At 38.7% G+C, this 25,213-nt stretch overlaps 1 protein-coding gene across 1 annotated transcript; it reads left to right on the top strand.

Annotated features, from left to right (window-relative positions):
* The first annotated feature begins 1,357 nt into the window (after positions 1–1,357).
* Positions 1,358–12,357, top strand: scamp2 (secretory carrier membrane protein 2). The gene is made up of 9 exons (XM_083893843.1): positions 1,358–1,504; positions 4,539–4,616; positions 4,962–5,048; positions 5,368–5,479; positions 6,349–6,477; positions 6,587–6,746; positions 7,727–7,828; positions 9,119–9,236; positions 10,518–12,357. The coding sequence occupies exons 1-9, from the start codon at positions 1,448–1,450 to the stop codon at positions 10,665–10,667; spliced, it is 993 nt and encodes a 330-aa protein (XP_083749969.1). The 5' UTR covers positions 1,358–1,447; the 3' UTR covers positions 10,668–12,357.
* The last annotated feature ends 12,856 nt before the right edge of the window (positions 12,358–25,213 follow it).

Genomic DNA, 25,213 nt, shown 5'->3' with positions numbered 1-25,213 from the left:
GAATGCCAGTAAGCTGCATGTTATTACTCCCACAGTATCCGCTTCGCATTAAGCGAACAACCGGCTGAGATAAAGCCGTACGCAGACGCTCTCAAAGACATTCCTCTTCGGAGCCCTCGCGTTAGAAACGTCGCTAAGGTGTCGCTAAGGTGTCGCGTCACGTGAATAAAGCCGCATGTAAATGAAAGCACGTCGATGAAACACAGGATTTGACAGCGCTGTGAAGGAGAAATTGTCGCTCACCTCTCACTTCCTCCATTGCTGCGACGTCCGCACTGTCAGCACCAGACCGGCGATGACGTCACAACTCTTACCACTGGTCTCAAATGTCACGTCCACAAAAATAGATATATCATTATATCATTTATATCATTTTATAAATTTATTTTAACCAGGAAACAATATTCAATATGCACTAACTTAATAATAATACACGTGGGAGTTTTGTTTCATGTAAGCACTTGCTATATTGTATGAAACTTGCTATATAAATAAAGTCTGATTGATTGATTGAGCTCTTAAAATTGATAATCTAATTTGTGTGTATACTTGTGATGTAGTTGCGTTAAATTATCTATCTATTACTGTTTATATAGTGTATATTTGTACTTATTTATCCAATTCACAGAAGTAAATCTTTAATCATGGCATAATGGCGAGAACAACTTTGTCCTCAGGCCATATATACTGACTATTTGTACTACCACTAATATCACGATACAACCATTGTGTGAGCAACACATTCATGTAGTGATACATCACGATATCTGTCTAACTGAAGAAAACAAAACGTCCGTGAAAAGTTAAAAGTGCAGGATTTCTCTATTTATTCACAACATAGAGGTCAAAGTGCACAGAATCTATATTTTGAACGTGGATGGAGCATCTCTTCCAGCATGTAAACTCCCTCTTCTTCTTCGGACATTCATTTCAGCAGCGCCACCGTGAGGAGACATCACGTAGCGACGAGCAGTGAGTGAAACTGAAATTGAAACGTAGAGCGCCTGAATGTATTAATTAAAATATTGATGTTTTTAACCTGGCATATCGATGATCATATTGCACGAGGAAGGGGGACGTTATTTTTGACTCTCCCCTAATATCGTTTCAAACTATATGTACCTTAAAATTCCTTTATAAAAATTATATATATATATATATACATACACACACACATTAAAAAAAAACATTTCATCACACTCAGAAGAATGTATTTTATTCCATTAGCGAAGTAAAATCCACAGGTGGCGCGCTTTTGCTTCCTGACAGTTGTACGTGTGTCAAATGACGTACACGTCACTGTCCAGCTGTCCGAGTGCGCATGCGCGGTACACTTCATTCGAGGAAGTGGGTAGGAGCACAGGAGAGGCAGCTCAGGCGACAGGGGAAAGCCAGTTGTTTATTCCGCGCTCAGAGAGACTAAAAACGTCCCCGCGAACATTTCAACATGTCGAATATTGACAACAACCCGTTCGCGGAGCCTGCAAGCGACAACCCTTTCAATGTAAGTGTGTTTTATGGTAGTTTGTGGCTGTGAAGGAGGCACAGTCGAGCTCGGAGGCTGACATAGGAAACTTGCTGGATGGACACAGGGGCGGGACCTACTTCTGTTCTTGTGAACCCTATTTGCCAAACATCAGTGATTGACAGGCCGCAAACCAATCAGTGAGCTGTGCCTGAAAATGGGGCGGGGTAATCTCTGGGTTTAGTTGCAGGAAGTTAAATTGTAGCTAGCGAGTTTAATGTGTGTCAACTTCATTTCTGCCACATTAACAGCTGCTGATATTCACTTTGAAATGGAGTTTTATGATTTGTTGAATGTGATCTGATATAATGTTGAAGTGCTGGACTTTGAAATGTTACCTTCAATTATGGAAGTAGAAGTTCCAATTATAAAATACTAAGGATGGCTTTATACCACTTTTGCGTGTCTGACAAATACTTTATATTGATTTTAGAAACTGTCTAACCACTAATCTGCTCCTACAGTATATAGAAGGAATATTCACCATCCAACAGGACCCCATTTAAATGTTGTTGCTAATTTATAGTTTTACTGTCTGTGCTTTGTGAAATATTTATGTGACATGTAGGGCTTTTTGGATCATATCACCTTTTTTATTTTTCCGATATTTGATCCAGTGTTTATGACCAGTTTGGGACCAATACTGAGTATTGCATTGGCTCAAAAATACTGCAGTTTCAAAAATACAGTGAGAGTATCGCAATACTATGTGTCTGTGTGTTTGCAGCATTTAACTGTTGTCATTGCTCAAACTACTTTTATTTACTCTACATGATGCTTTGTGTCAGGCTTTAATATCCATTAGTCTGAAGAGGATTAATGGGAGGAGGGAGAAAGATGGGAAAACTTTTCTCAACCCCCATTAATAGTTGGATAATTTGAGCTTTTTCTTCAGTGAATTGAAAGTCACATGACTCTTTAGTGTAACATATTGTAGAAATCTGTGACTAAACTAGATTAGATGAAACTGCACTTTTTCTTGTCACACGTTAAACTCTTGACATGTGATCAAGTCCCTGATTCAGTCTGTGAAGAAATGCTGTAGAAATGTTCAGTAAGGTCAATCAAAGTTTGACCACATGACTGATTAGAATTCCTGTATTTTAAAGTTTTTCTGACTGTAAAAAGATACAAGTACCAAAAAAAACTTTCAATATATACATTTACTACACTACACTGCTCTGAGTGACTCATTGTGTGCACAACTTAACGGCAAGTTTAGAGGACGGGCATGAGGACCATTTGGGAGGTGGCAATTACTGGCGGTCTACTCATTTTAAGGCACAGTTTCTGAGTACACACTGTGTGCATTTCTCTGTGGATTGAGTATTTTGATATTTGCACTGTATTTATTAAGCTTACAGCTTGCAGTTTATTAGACAAGTATTGTTGTTATCACAGCCATGTAGGGAGGGAAGCAGGTTTACAGGCAGGTGCTTCTGTTACAGATGTTTTGGTCATAGGGACTTTCCTCAAAGATGTGGCAATGGGTTGACATGCAATATTAGGTTTTTAAAGGTTTGAGTTGTGTTGGAATGGATCAGTTGCTATTGACACTTTTATAATATATGATTTTGCATGCTCTGCAACTTAGAAACCATAATTACACTGCTTCTAAATACTGAATGTAGCTTTTAGCACCACATTAAACGCATTTGCTGTTACTTTGGCTTAGAAAATCTGGTTGGCATCAGTTTTTATGCACAAAATGTTAAGGAATTAAACTTCAATCTCTCTCTTTTTTGTTTTTTTTTGGTCTGCCTGTTGCAAAATCAAGAATTGAGAGGTGCAATTTCAGTGACATTACATAACACAGTCAAGGGAGTGCAGTGTGTTTTTATATGGGAGATGCACAACAGCTGTGACGTCAGTGGTGACCACTGTTTGCTGGGTGTGGAAGTGCATGAATGTATAACCTAGTAGCAGCTGAACTGCCTGTCTCTGGGTGCATTATAATGGTTCATATTTTAAAGTTTGAGGAAATAGAATTAAAATACTAACAACATGGACTAAAATCATGGAACAAAGTTGTGATGTTGAAGTACAATGGTATCTTTGAACTGAAGTTTCGTTTAGTCAGTCAGCAAAAATATGTTTTGTTTTTTCTCCATTACCATGACACTGGTTTCTGATATAAAGAGCAGTTAAGGTCAGTTTAGTAGTTTAGTAGCAATATTCAGATGTAGATAAAATGAGGACATGAGCCACACCTAAGTACACAAAGGTTATCACATCAAATGCTGTTTCCGGCACACTGACATTAAGGTCTGGACATTAAGGTCTGGACATCAAACTGACTTTTTTGAGTTTTGAAGTTGTCAAACTTATATCTGACCGTAGTAGACTTTATATCAGTGGAAATGTGCTTATTATGTTTGGCATGTCTGTAGGTTTGCCTTGTTTTGATTTGTTCCACGTATAGATCTTTTGTTCAAAGAGTAGTTGCCATTACATATACAGCAGTATTTAAGCCACAACTTTTAATGCCAAATACTAAGGAGTGAGACGGTGACGTTATCCCCTTCGTTCCTTGCTGGGAATGTGAACAGGTGTGTCAAGGCCACACTTTAATTCAGTTAATGTTTACCAAGTGTTCCTGACTCCTGCTAAGAAATGAGTTATTCTGAGCTAATGATATATAGTGAATTCCAGTGGTTATTCCAGGCAGTAGCTGGATGCAGTTTCTTTACACTTTACACTTCTTCACACAGTTTATATTTAATATTTAAAGAACTGAAACATCGTTTAGGCAGAGTTCCACTGAAGACTAAATGTGTGTTAGGTCAAATATCTTTGCTCAAGTGTGTCCATTATTGTTCTAAGCAGCGGTGTAGGTGCAATAGAGAGAGAAGGCACAATATATAACTATAAAGTTAAACAAGTTGAAAACCTGTGTCAATATTGTCTCTTATGCTTCAGCTTTTTTTGTCTGGACTGCTTCATATGTACAGTGTGTGTATGGTGAGGACAAGCTCAGTCACTGATAATGATGACGTGCTCTGTTGTTTTCCAGGATCCTTCAGTCACACAAGTGACCAACTCCCACGTAGAGACAGTCGATCAGTACAACCCTTTCCCTGATCATTCCACAGTAAGTCATCCAACACCAGCCTCATATAATCAGTGTGTGTTTCATTCCTTTGTTTTTCTTTTCCTCTCAGTCCTGTTTTATCTCCTCTCACCCTGGTTCACATGCTCATCTTTGCCTTCCCCCCTCTATATCTTGTGTCTTTTTATGCTCTTGTTTGACCTAGATTTTCATCCCAAACTGCATGTTTTGATTTAGTCCTTTGTACTTGAAATCCCTTCATTTTCCTTCACTTTGCTTCCTCTTCCTCTCCCCCAACATTCATACAGTCCTCTTTTCATTTTCTTATTTGTCTCAGTCTCGTTGTCGCACACCTTACACACTTGTTTGTTTATAATTAATTTCCAGGGTGGACTAGCAAGTCATACAACTCCAGCCGCCACATCTCTCTATCAGCCTGCTGTGTTACAGCCATCTACTGAGCCCAGTCCACAGGTTTGTCACAACCTTCACATTTGGACCATTTAAAAAAATGTACATGTTGAAGTAGATTATGTGGAAGCACTTACTTTGGTCTGGTGTCATAAACAGTCAATGCTTTACACTGCAGCGTTCTACATAAAGCTGAGGCTGGACAAAATTGACAAAATTAAAAGAAAAACAAAAGTTATATGCACCCGAATCCAAGGAACATATCCACTAGATTGTTGTGTTCCAGCATTCAATGTGATGTTTAAATATTTGAATATATTACGCAGGATGTGTGTATATCTGATGTGTTTGTTCACCACTGTGTTTGTAATTCTCACTTCAGGCGACTGCTGCTGCAGCTCAAACCAAACTGCTGAAGCAGCAGGAGGAGCTGGAGAGAAAAGCTGCTGAGCTGGACCGCAGAGAGCACGAGCTCCAGAGCAGAGGCCCAACAGGTCATTAAAGACATCTGCTTTGCTGTCCTCTCCTCTCCTGTTTTTTCCATATTTACACGAATCAAGCCACAATGCAGGAGAATTCTTCATGCACAATGTGTTTATCTCTCCTATTGTGTTGAATTAGTCAATTTGACAAATATCAACAAGCAACACATTATTGAATTGTCATCCGTGACTTCTTAAAAGCGTTCATGTGCCTGATGTACACAGACACATCTTTTCTCACCCTCATTTAGTGTAGAATTACGTCATCTGTGATATATTTTTAATTACATTAAATTAAAGGTTATATCTGTAAGGAGTTCTTCTGTTCTGTTATATCTATGGTGTTTTTTTCGGGTCAAATAAAGTTTAAATATTTTGACACTAATTAATACAATTAATAAATGTATTAATGTCAAACATTAGGTTGTTAGTTTAGAGCCAAGGCAGTCTTTTTGGGGGGAGGAAGTTGCTAAATAGAAAACAGGTGTCTTTAACAGCAGTATAGTGTTTATATCGACATAAGGCATGACCTTAATTCTGACTCATCAGATATTTTACTGCCGCAGTAGCTTCTTCAAATAAAAAACTGTATTTAAATTGCAGTGTTTGAAATAACTGTACTGCTGTGCTGCTTATCTCGGTGTAATACAGTTTCCATAATAACACAAAATCAGAGGTGTTCTCTAACCTAATAGTATAGAAATGCTATTGTACATTGACTCCCACACAAATGACTGTGTTATGTAGGCATGTTTCTTTTTTCTTTTGTACTTTTGTGTTCATCATGGTTTTGATAAAATTGGTCTCTATTTTCCCACAGTTGTTTTTTTTGGGGGAAAACAATGATGCTTTTCTAACTTGGATTATCTCTTTGTTGACAGGGAAAGAGAACAACTGGCCTCCACTGCCCAAATTCTTCCCCATCAAACCATGTTTCTACCAGGACTTCTCGGAAGAAATTCCTCCAGAGTATCAGCGAGTGTGCAAGATGATGTATTATCTCTGGATGTGTGAGTGCATAGTGAATTTTGTGCGTCAAAAGATATACCTGCAAAATAAGTGCATTTGTTTTGTAATATCAGTGTGACTGACATGTGGCTCTCTCCACTGAATCCTCAGTCAACTGCGTGACTCTGTTCCTTAATCTGCTGGCTTGTCTGGCTCTGTTCATCACCGACTCGGCTGGTGGGATGGATTTTGGTCTCTCGATTCTGTGGCTGGTTCTCTTCGCTCCATGCTCCTTCCTCTGCTGGTACCGGCCCATCTATAAGGCTTTAAAGTGAGTATACCTGCCATTTATGTGAGATACAATAATGTTTTAATGTCAATAAGTTAACCTAACTTATAAAATGGCCTGTAAACAGCTTAAATGAACTGGAGTTGGTCTGGATTTTCTGTAGAAATCTGAAGGCTGTGATTTATGTATCAGGGCAAACATCCGGTTGACCACCATTATCGAAGTAGCAAAACATAGACTCTAACAGAAACCCCCACAAACACAGCCTGTGGGACTAAACAACAGGAAATTGACTGAGGCAGAGCATAGACTTAAGTGATGCTTTGAACCACACCAGTGTGCATCTTGTCTGCGTAAAATAGTGTCCTCTGTCACCGGAACACAGCAATGAGGCTGCAGTTCAGTTACGGCCTCATGTTTTGTCACTTTTGTCAAGTTATTTTTGGAACTGGTGTTTAGCCCCTTCAATATCCACCTATGCACCGTATACATCCAACCATCTTCTACCACGTTATTCTCCACATCAGCCCTGGACAGTCCATTGCAGGGCCACATAGAGACAAGAAACTGTCCACTGTCACGGTCAATTCAGAATGTGTTTGCCTAATCCCCTAATCTGCATGTTTTTGGAGAACCACGCACACACAGGGAGAACATGCAAACTCCATGTAGAAAGTCCCTTGTTTCCACCGGGTCGTGAAACTGGGGTCAGATGACACAATGCAGATGAAACAAAATCATTTAAGTTGTTATTGATATTATTATTGATTTTAGTAATCTTTACAGTGTATTGTAGTGTAGTGCTAAATGTAAGTTCGCAGCAGAGCAGGTATATTTGACTATTAACTCAGTAATACACCTGTAAAATTACTGGTTATGATAAGACTTGGTCTGACTTATAATGATGATGGATAGTGATGAAGTCATTGCTTTAATAAGGAAAATAGAAACTTTCATAGAAAATGTTTTGAATTAATGAAATGTGTTTTATTGAAATATGCACTTTCTTGTTTCTTTTTCAGGACCGACAGCTCCTTCAGCTTTTTCTTCTTCTTCTTTGTGTTTTTCTGCCAAGTGGTGATCTTCATCATCCAGGCTGTAGGGATCCCCAAATGGGGGAACAGGTAAGTCACACTCTATATGTTAATATGTAGACCATTTAGCTTATGGAGGGGATTTAGTAAATAATTTGGATCGTGTTACCCACTCCCCAGTGATCTCCATTGTCTCCAAAATATTAATTTGTAAGTGATTTGTATATTTTGTCTAGTATGTAATCACTGTCCAACCCTGGGTTTGGGGCAAGGTATTTTTTTGATAAAATAAATACACAATAAATTTAAAAATATCCCATTTCCATGATTTCAACATTTCATGTCACATAAGAATGCTTGTTGACTTTTCCTTTAGGGTCTGAACTAGCACCACTTAGGAGTCTTACAAGCTGCTGTCCCCTATCTTCTTGTCTCATGTTTTCTACATCCTTCCATCTTTCTGTTCTAACAGAGGCTTTCCCTTCTTCAGCTTCTAGCCAGCTGCCTCTCTGTCTGCTGGTAACTCTGTAAGTGTCTGCTGTTCACTGTCTCTGCTTCTTTCTGACATTTGCCTTCTTCCTCTTCCTTTGTTATTTTAAAAGCTTGTCTTCACAGAAATGAAAGGTGAACTTTTATTTAATGTATTTAGTTTTTGTTTGTACATTTACAGTTTCTTTTTTTCTCTATAACTATAGCATAGTATGTAATGTGATGTTTAAGTTGTGACAAATGGATCTACTTAACATTTCAGTAACTGTCACAGAGTTTTGATCACAATTCTGATCAGAAAAAAACATTGAGTCATATTTTTTCCTATAATTGTGCAGCCTAAATAATAAAGTTTTGAGTTCTCTGTATATATGGTTTAACTTTTGCCGTACCAGACCAAAGAAATTGTTCTTGTGCGTTCAGTCCTTAGTATCTTAGCTTATACAGTACCTGACAATAAGTGTTACATCATTACATGTTTGTCTGCAGTTGGTTGCATTTTTACATTTAAGGTCTCAGTTGCTAATATTAAGAGATAAAATGTGTTGTAGTTGTTATTTAATAGTCCGTAGTCTTTTTCCTCTGTTGTCTCAAAACCAGCAACAATCTTATGTTTTATCTGTGACCATGGAAGTTGTCTATTATGATTTAACATGAATATGTTTTTAACATCACATTTTTATGACCAGTAACCTTTATTCTGATTAGTTTTTCCTTTTTGCTTTTCACACAGCTTTTTCCAACTTATTCTCAACCTTTTCCTTAACATTTATGAGCTCATATTACTACGTGCATACTGCATGTACTTGTATATGCATTATTACTGCTGATCTGCTCAACTAGCACTGTGTACGAGATCATCCAAAATTCACTGATATTTGTTGACTCTAGTGGCTGGATCACCGCTTTCACTGCCATCACTACAAACAAGGCAGTGGGCGCCATCATGATCACAGTGGCCATCCTCTTCACTATTTGTAGTGTGCTGGCTGTCATCCTGCTCAAGATGGTGAGAACCTTATTTACTTTTGAAGGTATTTTCATGTCTAATTAGTGGGTTAGCAGCAGCGTCTTAGAAGGAATTAGGTATAGTTTGACCAAACACACATATTTTTGCCATTGTCAAGGAAGTGATAATTCCCCTGTATTTTGTAGCATTATATATATCTGAAAGAGTACTGGCCTATTATTCCCAGGCTTGGAGAAATCTGTCTCTATCTAATCTGTTCTATTTAGTACACCTCCCTTTAGTAGTAAGGCCGCAACTACTGCCTATGCTGCAAAGCAACCTAAAAAACACAGTAAAAGAGTTGGTCGATATATACAATAATAGGCATTCATATTTACGTAGTGTTTTAGAGACGAAGAGAAATGGCCTCAGGTCAGGTGTTGCATGTAGTGTGCATACATTTGTCTGTGCTCCTGTGGTGGGAGGGGCTCAGGACAGAGAGCTGCACTCCCAACATGTTAGTATTTAACGACCTGGGAATAAGCAATCAATTATTATTCTAGGAATCCTGCCTATTTTAGCTTTAATATTAGCAGTAGAAGAGTTTTCACTGCTGTTATTGGTAATACACACACACACACGCACACACACACACACACACACACACACACACACACACACACAGACACACACACACACACACACACACACACACACACACACACACACACACACACACACACACACACACACACACACACACACACACACACACACAAGATTAAAATCAGATAAACCGAAGTCACACCTGAGCACTGCAATTTTCTCTTCATATTACTTGAATAGTGGGTAATTAGAGGTTATCTTGATAACATTATGCAACTATGAGTTTCAGTGATGTTTTTTGTTTGTTTTTGAACAATTTAAACAGAGCTTAGTTTTAAAGGAAGAATATAAAACCATGTAATGTCACCATGCCTGTCATATAACTGATATTTCCCTGGTCACTATAATATGTGTGATTGCGTGCTAACGTTTCCTAATTACACCTGGAAAATGTGTATTCTCTAACTAAGTAGCATCCACTGAGTTCTATCCACAAGGCCCAGTCTTTATCAGTAGTTACAGGTTTGAGCACAGAAGTGAAAGTTGTAGGAGAAGCGAAAAGCAAAAAGCAGCAGCCATGTTAATATTGACTTGATTTGATTATCATTTTAATGAACTTGTTCGTCCAGTGTAGCTTTGAGTGCTTTGGCTCAAACTAAATAAATAAACTAAATAGTTATTCTCGGTGCCTCTATTCTTACAGCATTTGTTTGCTCACCATCTCCCCCTCTTCAGGTCCACAGCATGTACCGCCGGACCGGAGCCAGTTTCCAGAAAGCACAGCAGGAATTCTCTCAGGGTGTCTTCACCAATAAGAATTTCCAAAATGCTGCTGCTGGTGCAGCTTCCTCTGCCGCCCAGGGAGCCTTCCAGCAGAACAACTAATGCTGGATTGAGCGAGGGCAAGCTCCATACAACAGGTCAAGGTCTGTATATTACCAGGTCAACACGATTAACCAAACTAATGCGAATCATTGAGCTTCGCCTTCCAAAGTGTTAGTGATTCTTTCTGGGAGTTTGTTTGTTGGCACGCTGGGAAAAGCTTCAATACTTTTGGAGCCAGTTGCTGCAAAAAATTCCGACCTGACCTTCTAATGTACAGACCATGATCTGAGTGAGGCTATGTTGTCCTTTCACCGTCAATGGACACGTGACTCCCAATGTTAACTTTGCATTTCACTTCAATCCAGCTCTGTTAGTGAGTGGAAAGCAGTTGAGGGACAAAGTCGCACATTTAGTGATTTTTCAAGGTGGAAAGCATGAATGAGGTTGACTGATTTCTGTCCCTGGCTTTGTATATTTTGTGTGCACTTTCCTGCAAAGCTCTTCATTGTAATGTGTGGTGTGTGTGTGTGTGTGTGTGTGTGTGAGTGTGTGCGTGTGCACTGGCATGCTGGTGACATACTGTATAGCATGGGCGCAGTATGCTAGTGTTAATCCATGTAAATGGATGATGTAATGTAAAAAAAAAAAGTGTTTCTGTTTGTTGTTGATTGGCATATTTTGGTCTTGAAAAACATTTATTTGTTGTTTTTTTTTTCTGTGCTGCAAATGTTATGGTAAAGAGGAAGAAAACCGGACATGTAATTGTTCACCTTGTTGCCTTAGAGTTTGACGTGTTACTCATGCAGTAAATATTCATTTAAATCTGGGATCATACATTGAATATGGAGTGGAAACCTTCTGTGAGGAAAGAAAATAGTGGTATCTATAGTATTGTGAGGAAGTTGGATTTCGTAGGTATTGCGTGACGGTTTCTAACATAACATCAGTGTTACTTACGTCATGTTTGTTAACAGCAGATTGAGTTTCCTCTTAAATTCTTAATTCAGAGGGATGTACTGCAATTTATTTCACACTGAAGCAATAAACCGGTGTTTTCTTCATTATCAGGATCACATTAATGGTTTCTGACGCAGACTCAGCTGCATCTGTCATCAGGGACTCGCGTGAGAGTTGTTGCTAAGGAGACAGAAGCAATCCTGATTATTGAAAAAAGAAGAAGAAAATTCTGCCAATAAATTACATTTGCATCAACGAGATTTGACCTCAGGTTGCACAGTTTGCTTGAGTAGCCTGGTAAATTATTAAAAAATAATCTGAAAATATCTCAGAGATTCTCATGGCACTCAAATTCATATTTAATTCCTACCAGAGCTGTGTGAATTTGGTAATCTACCCAGTAAAGGTATTTCATTGTCTTGTGTTCTCATAGATGATTTCATTTTCAAACTAATTTAAGTCTTCCTGAAGACTACCACCACGTTCTAAATTATTTGAGTACTGATGTATATTTCCTGTGATTTGTGTGTTTTCTTTGATGTACAGTTTTTAAACATTTGGCTTGGATATAATATAATTATGTATTAATTCTAAAAGAACGACTGCACACTCAGATCATTTCTGCTCCTGTTCTTTCAGCAGACGAGCGAAACATTTCAAGTTCAATCTCGCAGCCATTAAATGACACGATAACACGACTGTATTATTCACACATTTCTATGCGCTTTGTGTCGGGAGAAGACAAATGTGTGCCTTTTGTATTTCTTGATTGAATATAGCATCTAATAAAATGCTTTGCTTCCATTTAAAGCCTTACTTGTTTTTTTTCCCTTCACTTTCACATAGTTGTTTAAAATATAAAAGATTAGAAACATAACTGTGAAACATCTGGTGCCTTAATCTTTTAATTGTTGCTCTGTCTCATCAGGATGATGAAGCAGCCTCACAGATACAAGTCTCTTTAGTAGAATTCCACAAGGGGGAGCTGTTTGACAGATCTGCCCTTACTCAAACCACAATCTAAAAACACGTCATACTTTAGTCAGTTTATACACACTGTGGTGAGTAATCTTATCTATAGCTCAGTATTGTTTTCTCCTCTCTGTCAGTTGTTGTTATTTTGCTTTATTTTAATAAGAACCGAGGAGCATGGACACAAAGAGGGAGAGCATATGCCATCTTTGATATTTGCTCGGCGTCTGCAGTGACTCACATTGTCTGGGGAATCTGCACTGAAAACCCAAACTGCTGCTTCAGTCATCAATCATCTCAGCCTCTCTGTCTGGGGTGGGGTGGGGTGGGGGGAGGCTCACTGTTTTTCTCCAGGCTCTGTCTGGAGCTCAGAATAACTGCAGCTACTTCCCAGCAAATTCAGGCATCAACAGTTGGGCCGGAAAGAGTGGCTACCTGTGCAGGAGGAGTTGTGCTCTTCAGTCGGACAGAAACATGTGCTAAGTAATCAAAAAACCTTTTTTTTTGTCTGACTGAAACTCCAGCTCATTTTTTTATTGTTTATATTTTAAATCAATATTTTCATGGTGCAAAGTGAACATTTTTTGCTTACAAAGTTCAAACACTGAGAGGGAAACCTACTGTCCCTGATGCAGCGTTGTTTTTTTGTCATATATTGTCATATTTCTCATTGTATTCCTTGGTACATTGGTGTTAACGTTTCGTTTTTTCAGCTCATTACACTTTTATTTCTTTGTGTTTCTTTCTTCTCTCACGAACAGGTCTGCTGAGTCAGTGTGATGCTGCATTCTAGACTAGACAAGTTAAAAAAGACACTAAATTAAACTGATGAGACAACGATTGGACTGAAAAAAATTAATAATATAAAAAAAAAATCAGAACCCTAATCAGTTATTTGGTTTATCTTTGTAACGAGATTCAGGATTGGATTGTTATTTTATATTGGCCTGGATTTAAAACCTGTTGTGCCACAAAACAAGAACATGAATGTTTGTAAGTGTTATAACAGGAGTTGCTTTGCTTTGTTTTAATGTCTTTTCCAGAGAAAAGATGAAGAGAAAACTGTCCACCGTGGCAGCTCTGACGCTTTTCAGCCACAATCTGCAGATTCACTTGCATCATCTGCCAGCTTACAGTGAGTTGTTGATAGTTTGACTTATGACCACTAGAGGGGGACACAGCTGTGGAGCAGTTGCTGTGAGAAGGGAAGTGCTGACTCACTGTCAGACCAACAATAAAAAAAAAAAAAGGTAAATAATAATAATAAAAATAATGACACTATTTGGGCACCAACTGCACTAACAGAATACAACTCACAAAAACGAGCACAAATGATGTAAATGATTAATTTTTACATGTGAATGTGTGTGCCTCTGAATGCAGATGTCTCAAGTCACGTGATATATCAGTGAAAAGTACAGGGAATAAAAGGTGTGTTCTTGCACGTTGGGCTGAACAGAAGTGTGTGTGTGTGTGTGTGCACCTCCTCATTATCCCTCTCAGTGTGGTGTCGACAGTGTTTGCTGAGACATCCTCTGCTACACTGACAGAAGCAAAGCTCAAGGTTAAGAAGCAAAAAAGAGAGAAACATTTCTCTGAGAAGAAAGCAAATATTCTCTATACGTGTTTATAATGTCAATATGACATTTTCTGTCCTAAAACACTGACCTTACCAGGATTGTTCGTCCTCATGAAGACTAAAACCACGTCCTAATGAGACTTACACTGTTGTTAGATTAAGGTTATGGTTAGGCATTCACTGGTTTTGGATACATTTAGGAAGAACACTTTGTTTATAGGTCAGGGTTTCTCAGTCCTGGTCCAGGGGACCCACTGCCCTTGCATGTTTTAGATGTTTCCCCTGCTCCAACACACCTGATTCAAATGTTTGCATAATCACTGCAGAACCCTGATAATGAGCCATTTATTTAAATCAGGTGTGTTGGAGCAGGGAAACCTCTAAAACATGCAGGACAGTGGATCCCCAGGACCAGGATTGAGAAATCCTGGTTTAGTTTGTTCAAATGAATCAATGCAGTGTCCTAAGAAGAAGAACATGTGACTTTGACAAATGGAAAAGTAAAAAAAAAAAAAGAAGACTTGAAAACCCTGGCCTTCTCATCTTTTATTTTCTCCAGACTATTAATTTGAAAGCCCCACCGGAAATAACACTTTTGCAATCTCTGACACGCTGTCCCCTGTCGTCACCTCCTCCCCCCTCCCTCATCACCCCCTCCCCTCCCCTCCCCTCCCCTCCCTCCCCCCACCTGCCCCTTCTCGCCACACTCGTCGCCGCGCTCGCACCGCTGGTTGTCATGGCGATGGAGTCAGCCTCGGCGTCTGCTCCAGGGGTTGTTGCCATGGAGATCCCGGTGCGAGGTGCGCTCGCGGTGGTGGAGGAGGACGAGGGTTCGAGCGCGCTGCCGCCGCCGCTGCTACTGCCGCCGGGGTCCGAGGAGCGACTACGGCACCGGCGCGGTGGTGGAGGGAGACGGCGGCGGGGTGTTCCGTTCAACCGGGGCGGCTACTACATGCTGATAGTGATCGGGGAGATCGGCACCGAGCATCAGCTGGAGACCGCCAGAGCGCAGATAGAGCGCGGTGAGTGTGAATGCGTCTGTAACCTGCAGCACTGGAGGGTTGATTGTGATTCAGTTTTTAAATGTGGAAACGGCAGAGACATGTTTTGACGCAACGAATATCCATAGGTGGACGCAGAGTTGCTGCAGCATTGCACCATGGGACACGCGCATTTTCCCCTCTGCCACTCTGTTACTCTGAGATTGCAGAGTCAAACTGTAAATGCAGCTGAACTCAAGTCTTTATTATTATGACTTCAGTGATATTCAGTATGCAGCTGCATCTCAAAATACTCAAAGTTAAAAGACTTGCATGAAGTCACACGATGAACCATAATAACAAATGATAACACAAAAATAACTGTCCAATCATTTATTTATATCATCGACATCAGTCTCTGTTGCAGCTTCTTCAGTGTGTGTTTGTGTGTTTGTAGTTCCTATGGTTGTGAGGATCAATTAGAATAGAATAGAATAAATCTTTATTGTCCACCTAGATGGCTGACCAGTTACAGACACTAAAACATGACCTAAAAACCACAATAAAAGCACAAAAATAACAGTAGATTTTAAAATTAGAGTAAAAAGCGAAACATAGAGCAGTTAAATCAAAAATGCTGATGGCGTGTTTATAGTTATAGTTGAAAACCACAGAAGAAGAATCAAGAAGTTCAACATAACTTAAACAGCTTAAAATAATGTCATATCACGATAAAAATAAAAAAAGATATAGTTCACAGAATTTCAAAATAAAATGTCTGTGTTGATATGGAACAATATGTATATTCCACAATAAAAATGTATTTATGATATTATGATAAATAGTTCCCTTGACTTAAATGGTGGGCCACATGAAATCGAGTGGAGGGCCGCATGTCTACATGAAGAGCTGTGCTAACTAAATTGTGTGAATACTGTTATAATCTATTTTAAAATTCACTTTAAAATTATACGTTTTACTTATAAAGCCCTGAATGATATTGCCCCATCTTACCTCAGTAATCATGAGGTCTGTACTGAGTTGGCAGTGTTTAATATTGTTTTATATATATTTATATTGTTTAATTACTTTGTTTTATTGTTTTTACATTCCATTGTAGTGTGTTTAATACTACTTTTAGTTATGTTTTGTTTCATATCCTGTCTGTTTTATTCTATTTGTATGGTCAACTTAAGTTGTTTTTAAGTGTGCTATAGAAATACATTTGGATTTGGATTGGGTTGGGTAATCTCAAAAGAGTAACCAAACAGACCACTGTGCTCAGGGAGGTTTTTTAGGCTCCGGTTGCATCATTTCTCAGCTGAATATCTAAGAAGTGTCTGAGTAAAACCTCTCCTCCTCCTCCTCCTCCTCCTCCTCCTCCTCCTGTCACCATAGAGCTGTCTGAAGCTGTTGAGATGTAAGTGGAGCAGCTGTGAACAATGTTGCAGTGTGCACATTCAGTTCAGTCGTACGCTTGTCAGCACTTCTCTGCAGCGCCGATGCCTTTTACTCAGTTGTTTCCAGTCCAGATGATCGTTGACACGTTCAGATGCCGAGTCCAGCGACGTCATATCAGCTCCGTTCCTCTGTGACCTTAGTGTCTGAGTCTTCTCACGAGGTGACACCTCACTATCACAGCCACTCGCCTCCTTGCAGCATTGATTCTTTCACACAGGTTGGCTCTTTAAGTGTCGACTCGCAGCGAATGACCTGCCATCGATTCTCATCTGCTGCACGGTCTTCTTCTGTAGGCCTACAATAAGTCACCTTCACAGCATTGATGTAGACCATTGCCAGAGCTAAACAAAAGCTAGCGACTGTAAAAGCCTAAAACGTATTAGTCTGTACCAGAGACAGGAGTAAGTCCAAAGTCATAGTCATATGAATATAGAAGATTCAGATGATTTCCCAGATATTCCACATTCAAATCTGCAAAAAAAAGACATTTGAACATTTTGATTCAATGAATTGAGAGATTGATTGAAGATTGATTTGAGTCAAATGTCGCTTTTGTATGGAGGAACTCTTCACATACTCTATTTAAGTCCAATAAGTGCAGTTCATTGTGTTTCCCATGTTTACCACACACATTTTTAAATATATCTTTCATAGCATTTCTTATGAGCTAACTCAGACCTGAGAGAATAACATCAACCAAAATTCTTCTGACCTAACATTATGACATTATTATATAACATAATTCCAAAGTAATTTATTGACTTATTGAAGTCAGTTTTTCTTGAATTACAATTTCTAATTGATTCAAAACCACTTCTAACATACCTCAAACTTGATATCTCATGTCATAACCAATGCTTATTATTATGATTATATTATTTTATTATATTATTATTTCAATAGCACCTTCCATGTCTGTAGAACTCTGGTGTTTCATCCCTTGGTGGGTTGCCAGGTTTGTGCGCAAATCTGCAAAATCAGGAACTCAGTGTTTTCGGTGTGTCAAAAACAAATCGCCTTCAAAAGTGAACTCCTCAGTATTTGAGAAAATGTAAATATTCCCTAAAACAAAGTCATTTTGAGTCCAACTCTGAGTCTAAAGTCATGAGTGTCAAGGCTAAGTCAAGTGGAGTCTTTTAGTTGAGTCAAGCCAGTCTCAAGTCCTCAAATTTGCATACTTTTGCCAAACTTGAGTCAAGTCACTTGACCCGCGTCCTCACCTCTGGTCTGTACTGCTGAACTCTCACCTAGTGATGGCTCTATGCAACTGTTTGTGTCTGATACAATAGAGACATCACAACACAAAACATTTGAATCGATCCCAGCATCAGTCTGACATGGTGTTTTACCTCTTTTTTAACAACTTAGCTGTCAACAGAGCATTTATGCTGATACGTTTACCACCTAGGCTGAATTCAAAAACACAAGCCTTCCTTGACATCCTGGACAAGTGACATCTCTCATTACAGCTTTGTGATTAGTGAAGCATTTACGTCATATTTAGGGTTTACAGATCAAAAACTGTTTGTCATTTTGCTGTTAATCAAATTCCTAGTACTCTTTATTGTTCCTCAAAAAGAAAATTAGTGTTCCTGAGAAAAGCGGCTCATCAAACTTGACAGATACAAACACACCCTGAGCCGGTGATGCAGCGTTTCTTCCAGCAGCTTCTGGCGAGAACTCTCACTCCTGATACCTTATAGGTTTAGCAGGTCTTGGAGCCTGGAGGCGGTGAAGTAGAAGTAAATGTGACTGTGGTTGTGACAATCTCACCTCAGACGGTGTGAAGAAGTTTCCATGTGTCATCGTAGTCTCAAAAGTCTCACAATAAAACTTTAGTGTCTCAAGACTTTTCCTTCTGCAGGATCCAGGAGCTGCAATAGTTTGGCTGCATTTCAAAGAGTAAAGTTAAATATGTGCAGAGATAAATGAGTTCATCGATTAACAGATGAGCTTTTAAATTCTAACATGATTTGCATTATTTTAATTTTTTAAACATTTCAAATGTTTTCAGCCTGGATTTAAGGGTCTTAAGAAATGACCCTTCACCCAGACTGCTGTATATTCTGTAAATGTCAAAAACTCACCATCTGTGGGGTCGAGAGGCGGCTGTAAAAACTAGTTTAGTCCTTCACAAAGACATCAGCTGGATTAATGCCGGCAACAATGGAGTCCAAGCTTTTTACTGCAGTCATGAAACTGGAACACAAAAAACATATATCAAGGCAAACTCGTCCTTCAGCACAAACGACCGCCACCCCAGCTTTACGACGAAAAAGTTTTGTCTGTTATTAAATATTATGATCCATCCTGACTGACACAGTGACCCCAAGTTGAAATATGTACAACAATGTCCTTTAGCATTTGAAACAGTCACCACAGTCCATGATCAAAACGTTGCATGTGCATGGTCATAGTCAGTTTCTAAATTGCACACATTTCATATATCTATTTCAGAGGGTTAATGAGGCTGTTTTTAGGGCTGTTCTGTTCAGTATTTCTCATGTTGAGCAGCTCTGCTAGTGTCCTGTAACACCATACAAAAACATAAACGCATTTTCCCTCCCGCAAATGAGATTTTATTGCGTCAATATACTGGCTGTACCATTGTTATCAGTGAAACTAGGGTTTAAATTTGACATGTTTCCATAATCCCATTTTATGTCTTAATATAATAATACATTGTCACTTCAGGTGTGCCCCAGGGCTCAGTCCTGGGGCCCCTCCTCTTCATCTTTTACCTCCTTCCCCTTGGCAATATCTTGGCTGATGACACCCAGCTCTACTTCACCAGTAAACCCACTTTTTTTTTTCTTCTTCTTATGTTTTGTTGAGTCAAAGTTAGGATTCATTTTATATCACATTTTTAGTGGTGACATAAAGTAGGGATAATTGTGCTGAAGTCCCAAAATAGAGCGTTTGTCTTTTCTTTTTGTTCATAAAAACAAACATTTGAACTGTGACATATTTCCAAATTTCACAAATCTGATTTGAACATTTTGAGTACTTTTTGCTCAGGTGTGTTTATAGTTGGTTCAAATTATAATTTGAACCAACACCATATTTCCTAGACTGTGCTGGAAAAAAACAATATAATATACTCTACATTGTATATTTGTATACCCTCTGTATATACTGTTTAACCATGGAAAGCCCAAACCATTAAATAATTGACCGAAAAATCGAATTCTTTGAAACTGGAGCCTTTATTGGTCCTTCTGAACAAACAACAAAACAATTAAAATATTTATTTCCATATAGGAATTTTAATTTGTATCATATTTGGTACAGAAGTTCACAATGCTCAAAGATTCTTTTTTTTCTTTAACAAAAAATACACAAACAAATCCAACAAAAACAATGCAGCATTGGAACTGGCAGGGTGGAAGTCTGGAATACATAATATTTGGGCAAAGTGGCCTACGCAGTGCTTGCATCTGTCGGGTTTCCCATAATTTTATACATCAGTTTTTTCAGGGAAAAAAATGGTCACACTGCTCATGTGGAGGGCTCAAAAACTCATGTATCACATATGATAAGTTTGCCGTTATAGGGTTAAACATAGTAATGGAACAAATCAACACTATCCAAAACCGACAGTTTTACTTTTGTTATCGCCAATTGCTCTGTTTCCTCCTCCCCATATGCTATAAGTCTGGGTGTTGTCCTCAACAGTACTCTATCTTTCCAATCCCACATCAATAACATAACCCGCTCTGCAAACTTTCATCTACCTAACATTAATCACCTCTGCCTCTCCCTCTCCCCATATACTGCTGCTCTCCTCATTCACAGCCTCGTCACTTCTCGGCCTAGACTGTAGCTCCCTCCTCTTTGGTCTCACTCACTGAATTCTCAACTAGATGAAGCTTATCCCGCATAAGCTTCATCTAGTTCAGAATTCAGCTGCCTGCATCATCACCAGAAGCCCCCCCCCCCTCTCCATCCACTCAGCACATCACTCCTTTCCTGCAGCAGCTCTGCTGGCTCCTGGTTAAGTTCTGCTTTGAATTCAAAATCCTCCTGTTAACATTCAAGGTCATTCACTGCCTCCGTATGCACCTCCATATCTGTGAGAGCTCCTCCATGCTGCCATTCCCTCTCAAACCCTCAGATCCTCTCACCACCATGTAGCTCTGGAAGTCACTACCAACCAAACAAGTTCTTACTTTCTTTTCGTGTGTGTATTTCTTATGTTTTTGTTTGTTTGTTTGTACCATTCTTTATTCATCATTTGGTGTCCTTGAAGTGTAGATAAAAAAAGAAAAGGAAACTACAAGTACTCACTCCAGTTAATCATCCGTTTTTTTTCCTCAATGAAAGCAAATAGTCTTGATGTGACATCTTCTAATGTTTTATTTGGTCTTATCAACAGTTTTAACCCTTAGGTATTCAGCCAGATGTCATATATACGACACAGGAAACATCCTTAGAGGCCTAAGAGTTATCAGATATTGTTAAAATGTGAGTTAGTGCTGCTCTGGCTGAACTCATAAACTCTAAGTAGCAGAGATGGACCACACCAATGTGGGGTTTCTGCTTTGAAACTTCACGTTTGTATTTCCTTCTGACAAAATGGAGGGTTTCAAAGATGAGATCTGAGTTGTTGGTTTGGCGAATGGCCATAAGTAGTTAAATGTCTGGCCTCGTGGTGAAGGCCACAGACGCAGCCCTTTTGTCTCTCCTGTAAATAACGGAAAGCATTCAGGACTTTGTTCTGTGACCAGGCGGCTTCATCATAAATGACTTACAATGTATTGATGATCGAGTCTGGGTCACTCACGTATAACGATCCTTATTCATTCATCTTTACTTTAATCTGATAGTTAAAGGTGCCATATGTAAGAATGTGGCCAAAAACGGTTACTACATTCAAATTCAAAATACCGAGGTCTTTTAGGTATCGTTTTCTGATGTAACTGGCAACCCGTGGTTGCTCTGCAGCTGAGACTCTACTGACTGCAATGATTGGTAGACGGCGGTAGGTGGCGCCACATGCCAAAACATGATTTCAAAACATAAACATGATTTGCAGTCTGCAAAATATTTTTTTTAATGCAAAAATTTTGTCTGTACAGTTGTTGTTGGTGAGTTCAGTTTGTTATATGAACATTATCCCTGACTCTCTGTGACATATAAGAAGGATTTTATGGCCAGTTGCTTTAGATTTATTACAGAATGCACCTTTAATGTTGCTATAATTGAGATATTTGTATTATCAGTGGATGATCACGTCTGAGAAGATGTGACACTGCATTATTTTCTGAGACAGTCTGCAGTGAGAGAACAGTTTCCCCTGACTTAAGGACAGTCAAGGTCCTCAAAGTGCTTTTTTTGTGAGCATAGGGTTATGGATTTGACAAATTAGAATAATCTGATGAGAGAGGTGAGTGCATCGGGTGAAATCTGACACAAACTCCCTCTGAAGTCTGACTCACTGCTGTAGAGTGTGTGTGTGTGTGTGTGGGGGGTGATGAATGAAAAAGAGAGTGTATTTCTACTGATCCTAAAGAAATGTAATGGATTTCTGCCTGGACAGGTCACAGTATCACAGTACACGGTGTCCTGTACCTGCACCAGTGATACCTGTACTATGAAAAGAAACACTGCAGAGTCTGCTTGGATATAACTGCTATAACTAGGACTGTTAGCTCAATATCAATATATATATCATGATATAAATAAAAGCTTATAGGTACTGTAAGATTTTTGGGCTATATCCTGATAAATGAAAAACATTGGGATATAAAGCTGCACACAGGCTGTTTCTCTGGGCTCAAATATGAATACCTGGTTTATTTATTTGGCCTTTTAATGTTAAATGAAGTCTATTTACATGTGTTAGAGTAGAAGCAATGAAATTGCCTATAAATACAGTCAAATTCCTTAAATTAAAGAATTGTTATTGTGACAAAACGTTATTTTATAATCTGTATATTTAATGTTTAATTTATCATATATAATGTATATATACCGTAATGTGATGATTATCAATGCAACAGCCATTAAAACCAGGAAAAGTCATCTCAGACACCTAGTTACGATATGATGATTTCCAAAATCTGAGACAGTATCTTGTCTCGTGTCATGACACAGATATAATATCAATATCCTGCCCCGCCCTGGTTACCAGTGCTGTGGTATATGGGATATTGACGGTAAAATAATGCTCTGCAGTCTCGGGACGTTCCGAGCGTATTTACTCCTCCTGCGGTCCAGCAGGAGAACAGAGTGAGGACCATGTCTTACTTGAAAGCTCACATGACAGATTAGACCCCAGTGAGACAGAAACTATAGTCCTTTTGTTGCTCAGTTTCATTAAACTTTGTCCTTCAGTGTCTCATCTCATCTCATGCTGCTGTCCTCAACCCGTCTTTGTCTTTCCCGCCTGGCAGGAATCCGATCCTGGGACGTCGACCTCCAGTGCTGCAACCTGAATCAGCAGCTGCAGCTCTTTATAACGCGGCACTCCGCCCACTTCTCTTCTGAGGTCAGAGGTCAGTGTGACATTTTTGCTTGTTTATTATTAGAATTTTTGTTATTGTGTTTGTTTATAAACAAGATGAACCCCTCACCCAGACTGTTTACTGTTGAAAACTAGTGCTTTTGCTGTAGGAGGCCAACAGGAAGTAAAAATATACTGCATTGCCTCCAGGGGGTGCAAAAACAAGTCGGTCTTTGCGAAAATTTCATTTATAGCATCAGTTAACATTTTCCAGGCGTGATAATGTTTAAAGTTTCAGGTCTTCTTCAATAGAACACGATTTATTTATTATTATTTTTTTATTTCATTTTATTTAAACTTTATTTAACCAGATAAAAGAACCATTGAGATCAAGACCAAGAAAGGCAGCAGCACACGTCATAGTTAATAAAAAAAAAACAGTTCAGATTACAACAGTTACAAAACAAACATTTATATATAAAAGTGCAAGTAAATAGACAAAGTGCACTTAACACATGCACATGTTCAATGGATTCCTGTTGTCGGTCTTTTAAGATAGTTTCGTAAGTTATGTTTACATTTAGAGGAAAATACACGATAAATCATGGCCCACATTTATTTATTAATTTGACAATGCACATTAGTGAACATGACTGTAAATGTGCCAACATGTTCACCTGTAATCCCTGGACAGACGTTAAAAAGTCCCTGGAGAGATTTTCTGCTGGACATAACCTCTTATCTCGAGTCTTAAAAATGGGATTTCAGATTCCTACGTGTGATGTCACGACCGGTTGGTCGACACTTAACTGAAAACACAAAGAAGTGCACGCACTACTGCTCAGAAAAGCCGGGTCGGTGGTTCATCAGCAGTGACTGGATAAATGCTTGTTGTTTACACACAGATGCTCCCTCATCGTCGGGGTCTGATCGTATTCCATGACAGAGTCTGTTCTCAGATGAAGGACTCAGCGTACAGATGATGTTACATCATCGACAATAACAACAAACACATCTTCAACTAGCATTAAGCATTATGTGAATAGTTATACTTATTTGTAACCTGTAATAAGTTATTGATGTACGTGTCTGAGTGATTTGGTCAACATTTAATCCATTAGCATCTCATCGAAGATCAAACATCTGTGTGTATAATCATCATGGTGACTATTCATGAAGCTGTGTGTGTGTGTGTGTGTGTGTGTGTGTGTGTGTGTGTGTGTGTGTGTGTGTGTGTGTGTGTGTGTGTGTGTGTGTGTGTGTGTGTGTGTGTGTGTGTGTTCTTGTACTTGCGATATACTGAGGACCAGTGAGGGTTTTTAACCAACAAAATGAGGTCATTTTTACGGAGTGAGGACATTTTGGCCGGTCCTCACTTTGTTTTCATTGAAATCACTTCCGTTGCTATAACATGCTATACTCAATTTGTCAAAAAAAATAATAATAATTTTGGACTAGATTGTATAGTATAGAGTTTTTTGTCAAATTTTGGACCAAACCTTTTGTGTCAAATTTTGGACCAAAACTTTTGTGTCAAATTTTGGACCAAAACTTTTGTGTCAAATTTTGGACCAAAACTTTTGTGTCAAATTTTGGACCAAAACTTTTGTGTCAAATTTTGGACCAAAACTTTTGTGTCAAATTTTGGACCAAAACTTTTGTGTCAAATTTTGGACCAAACATTTTGTGTCAAATTTTGGACCAACAATTTTGTGTCAAATTTTGGACCAACAATTTTTTGTCAAATTTTTTTTTTAAATTTTTCGACGACATAGTATGATGTTTTTGTCAAATTTTGGACCAAAATTTTTTGTCAAAGTTTTTGTCAAATTTTGGACCAAAATTTTTTGTCAAAGTTTTTGTCAAATTTTGGACCAAAAATTTCCACTCTCATTTTGGACCAAAAATTTTCGCTCTCAATTTTTTTTTTACATTTTGGTCGACATAGTATAGTATGACGTTTTTGTTAAATTTTGGACCAAAAATTACAACAACAACAAAACAAAAAAAATCGAAAAAGTTTTCCAGCCTTTTTTTGCTCTGGGGCTCCACCTGCAGATATTTTATGGTACTGCAACCAGTAGTTCTTTGTAGATGTCATTCATGAAGTAGATATTTGTAATTGTGTTGATTTATAAAGTGGAAATGCTGGTCCTCAGTGTGCAGCAAGTACAAGAATGTGTGTGTGTGTGTGTGTGTGTGTGTGTGTGTG

This window comes from Microchirus variegatus (assembly GCF_963457635.1).
Source record: "Microchirus variegatus genome assembly, chromosome: 8".
NCBI classification, from domain to species: Eukaryota; Metazoa; Chordata; class Actinopteri; order Pleuronectiformes; family Soleidae; genus Microchirus; species Microchirus variegatus.
This window is presented reverse-complemented; position numbering and strand designations above follow the sequence as displayed.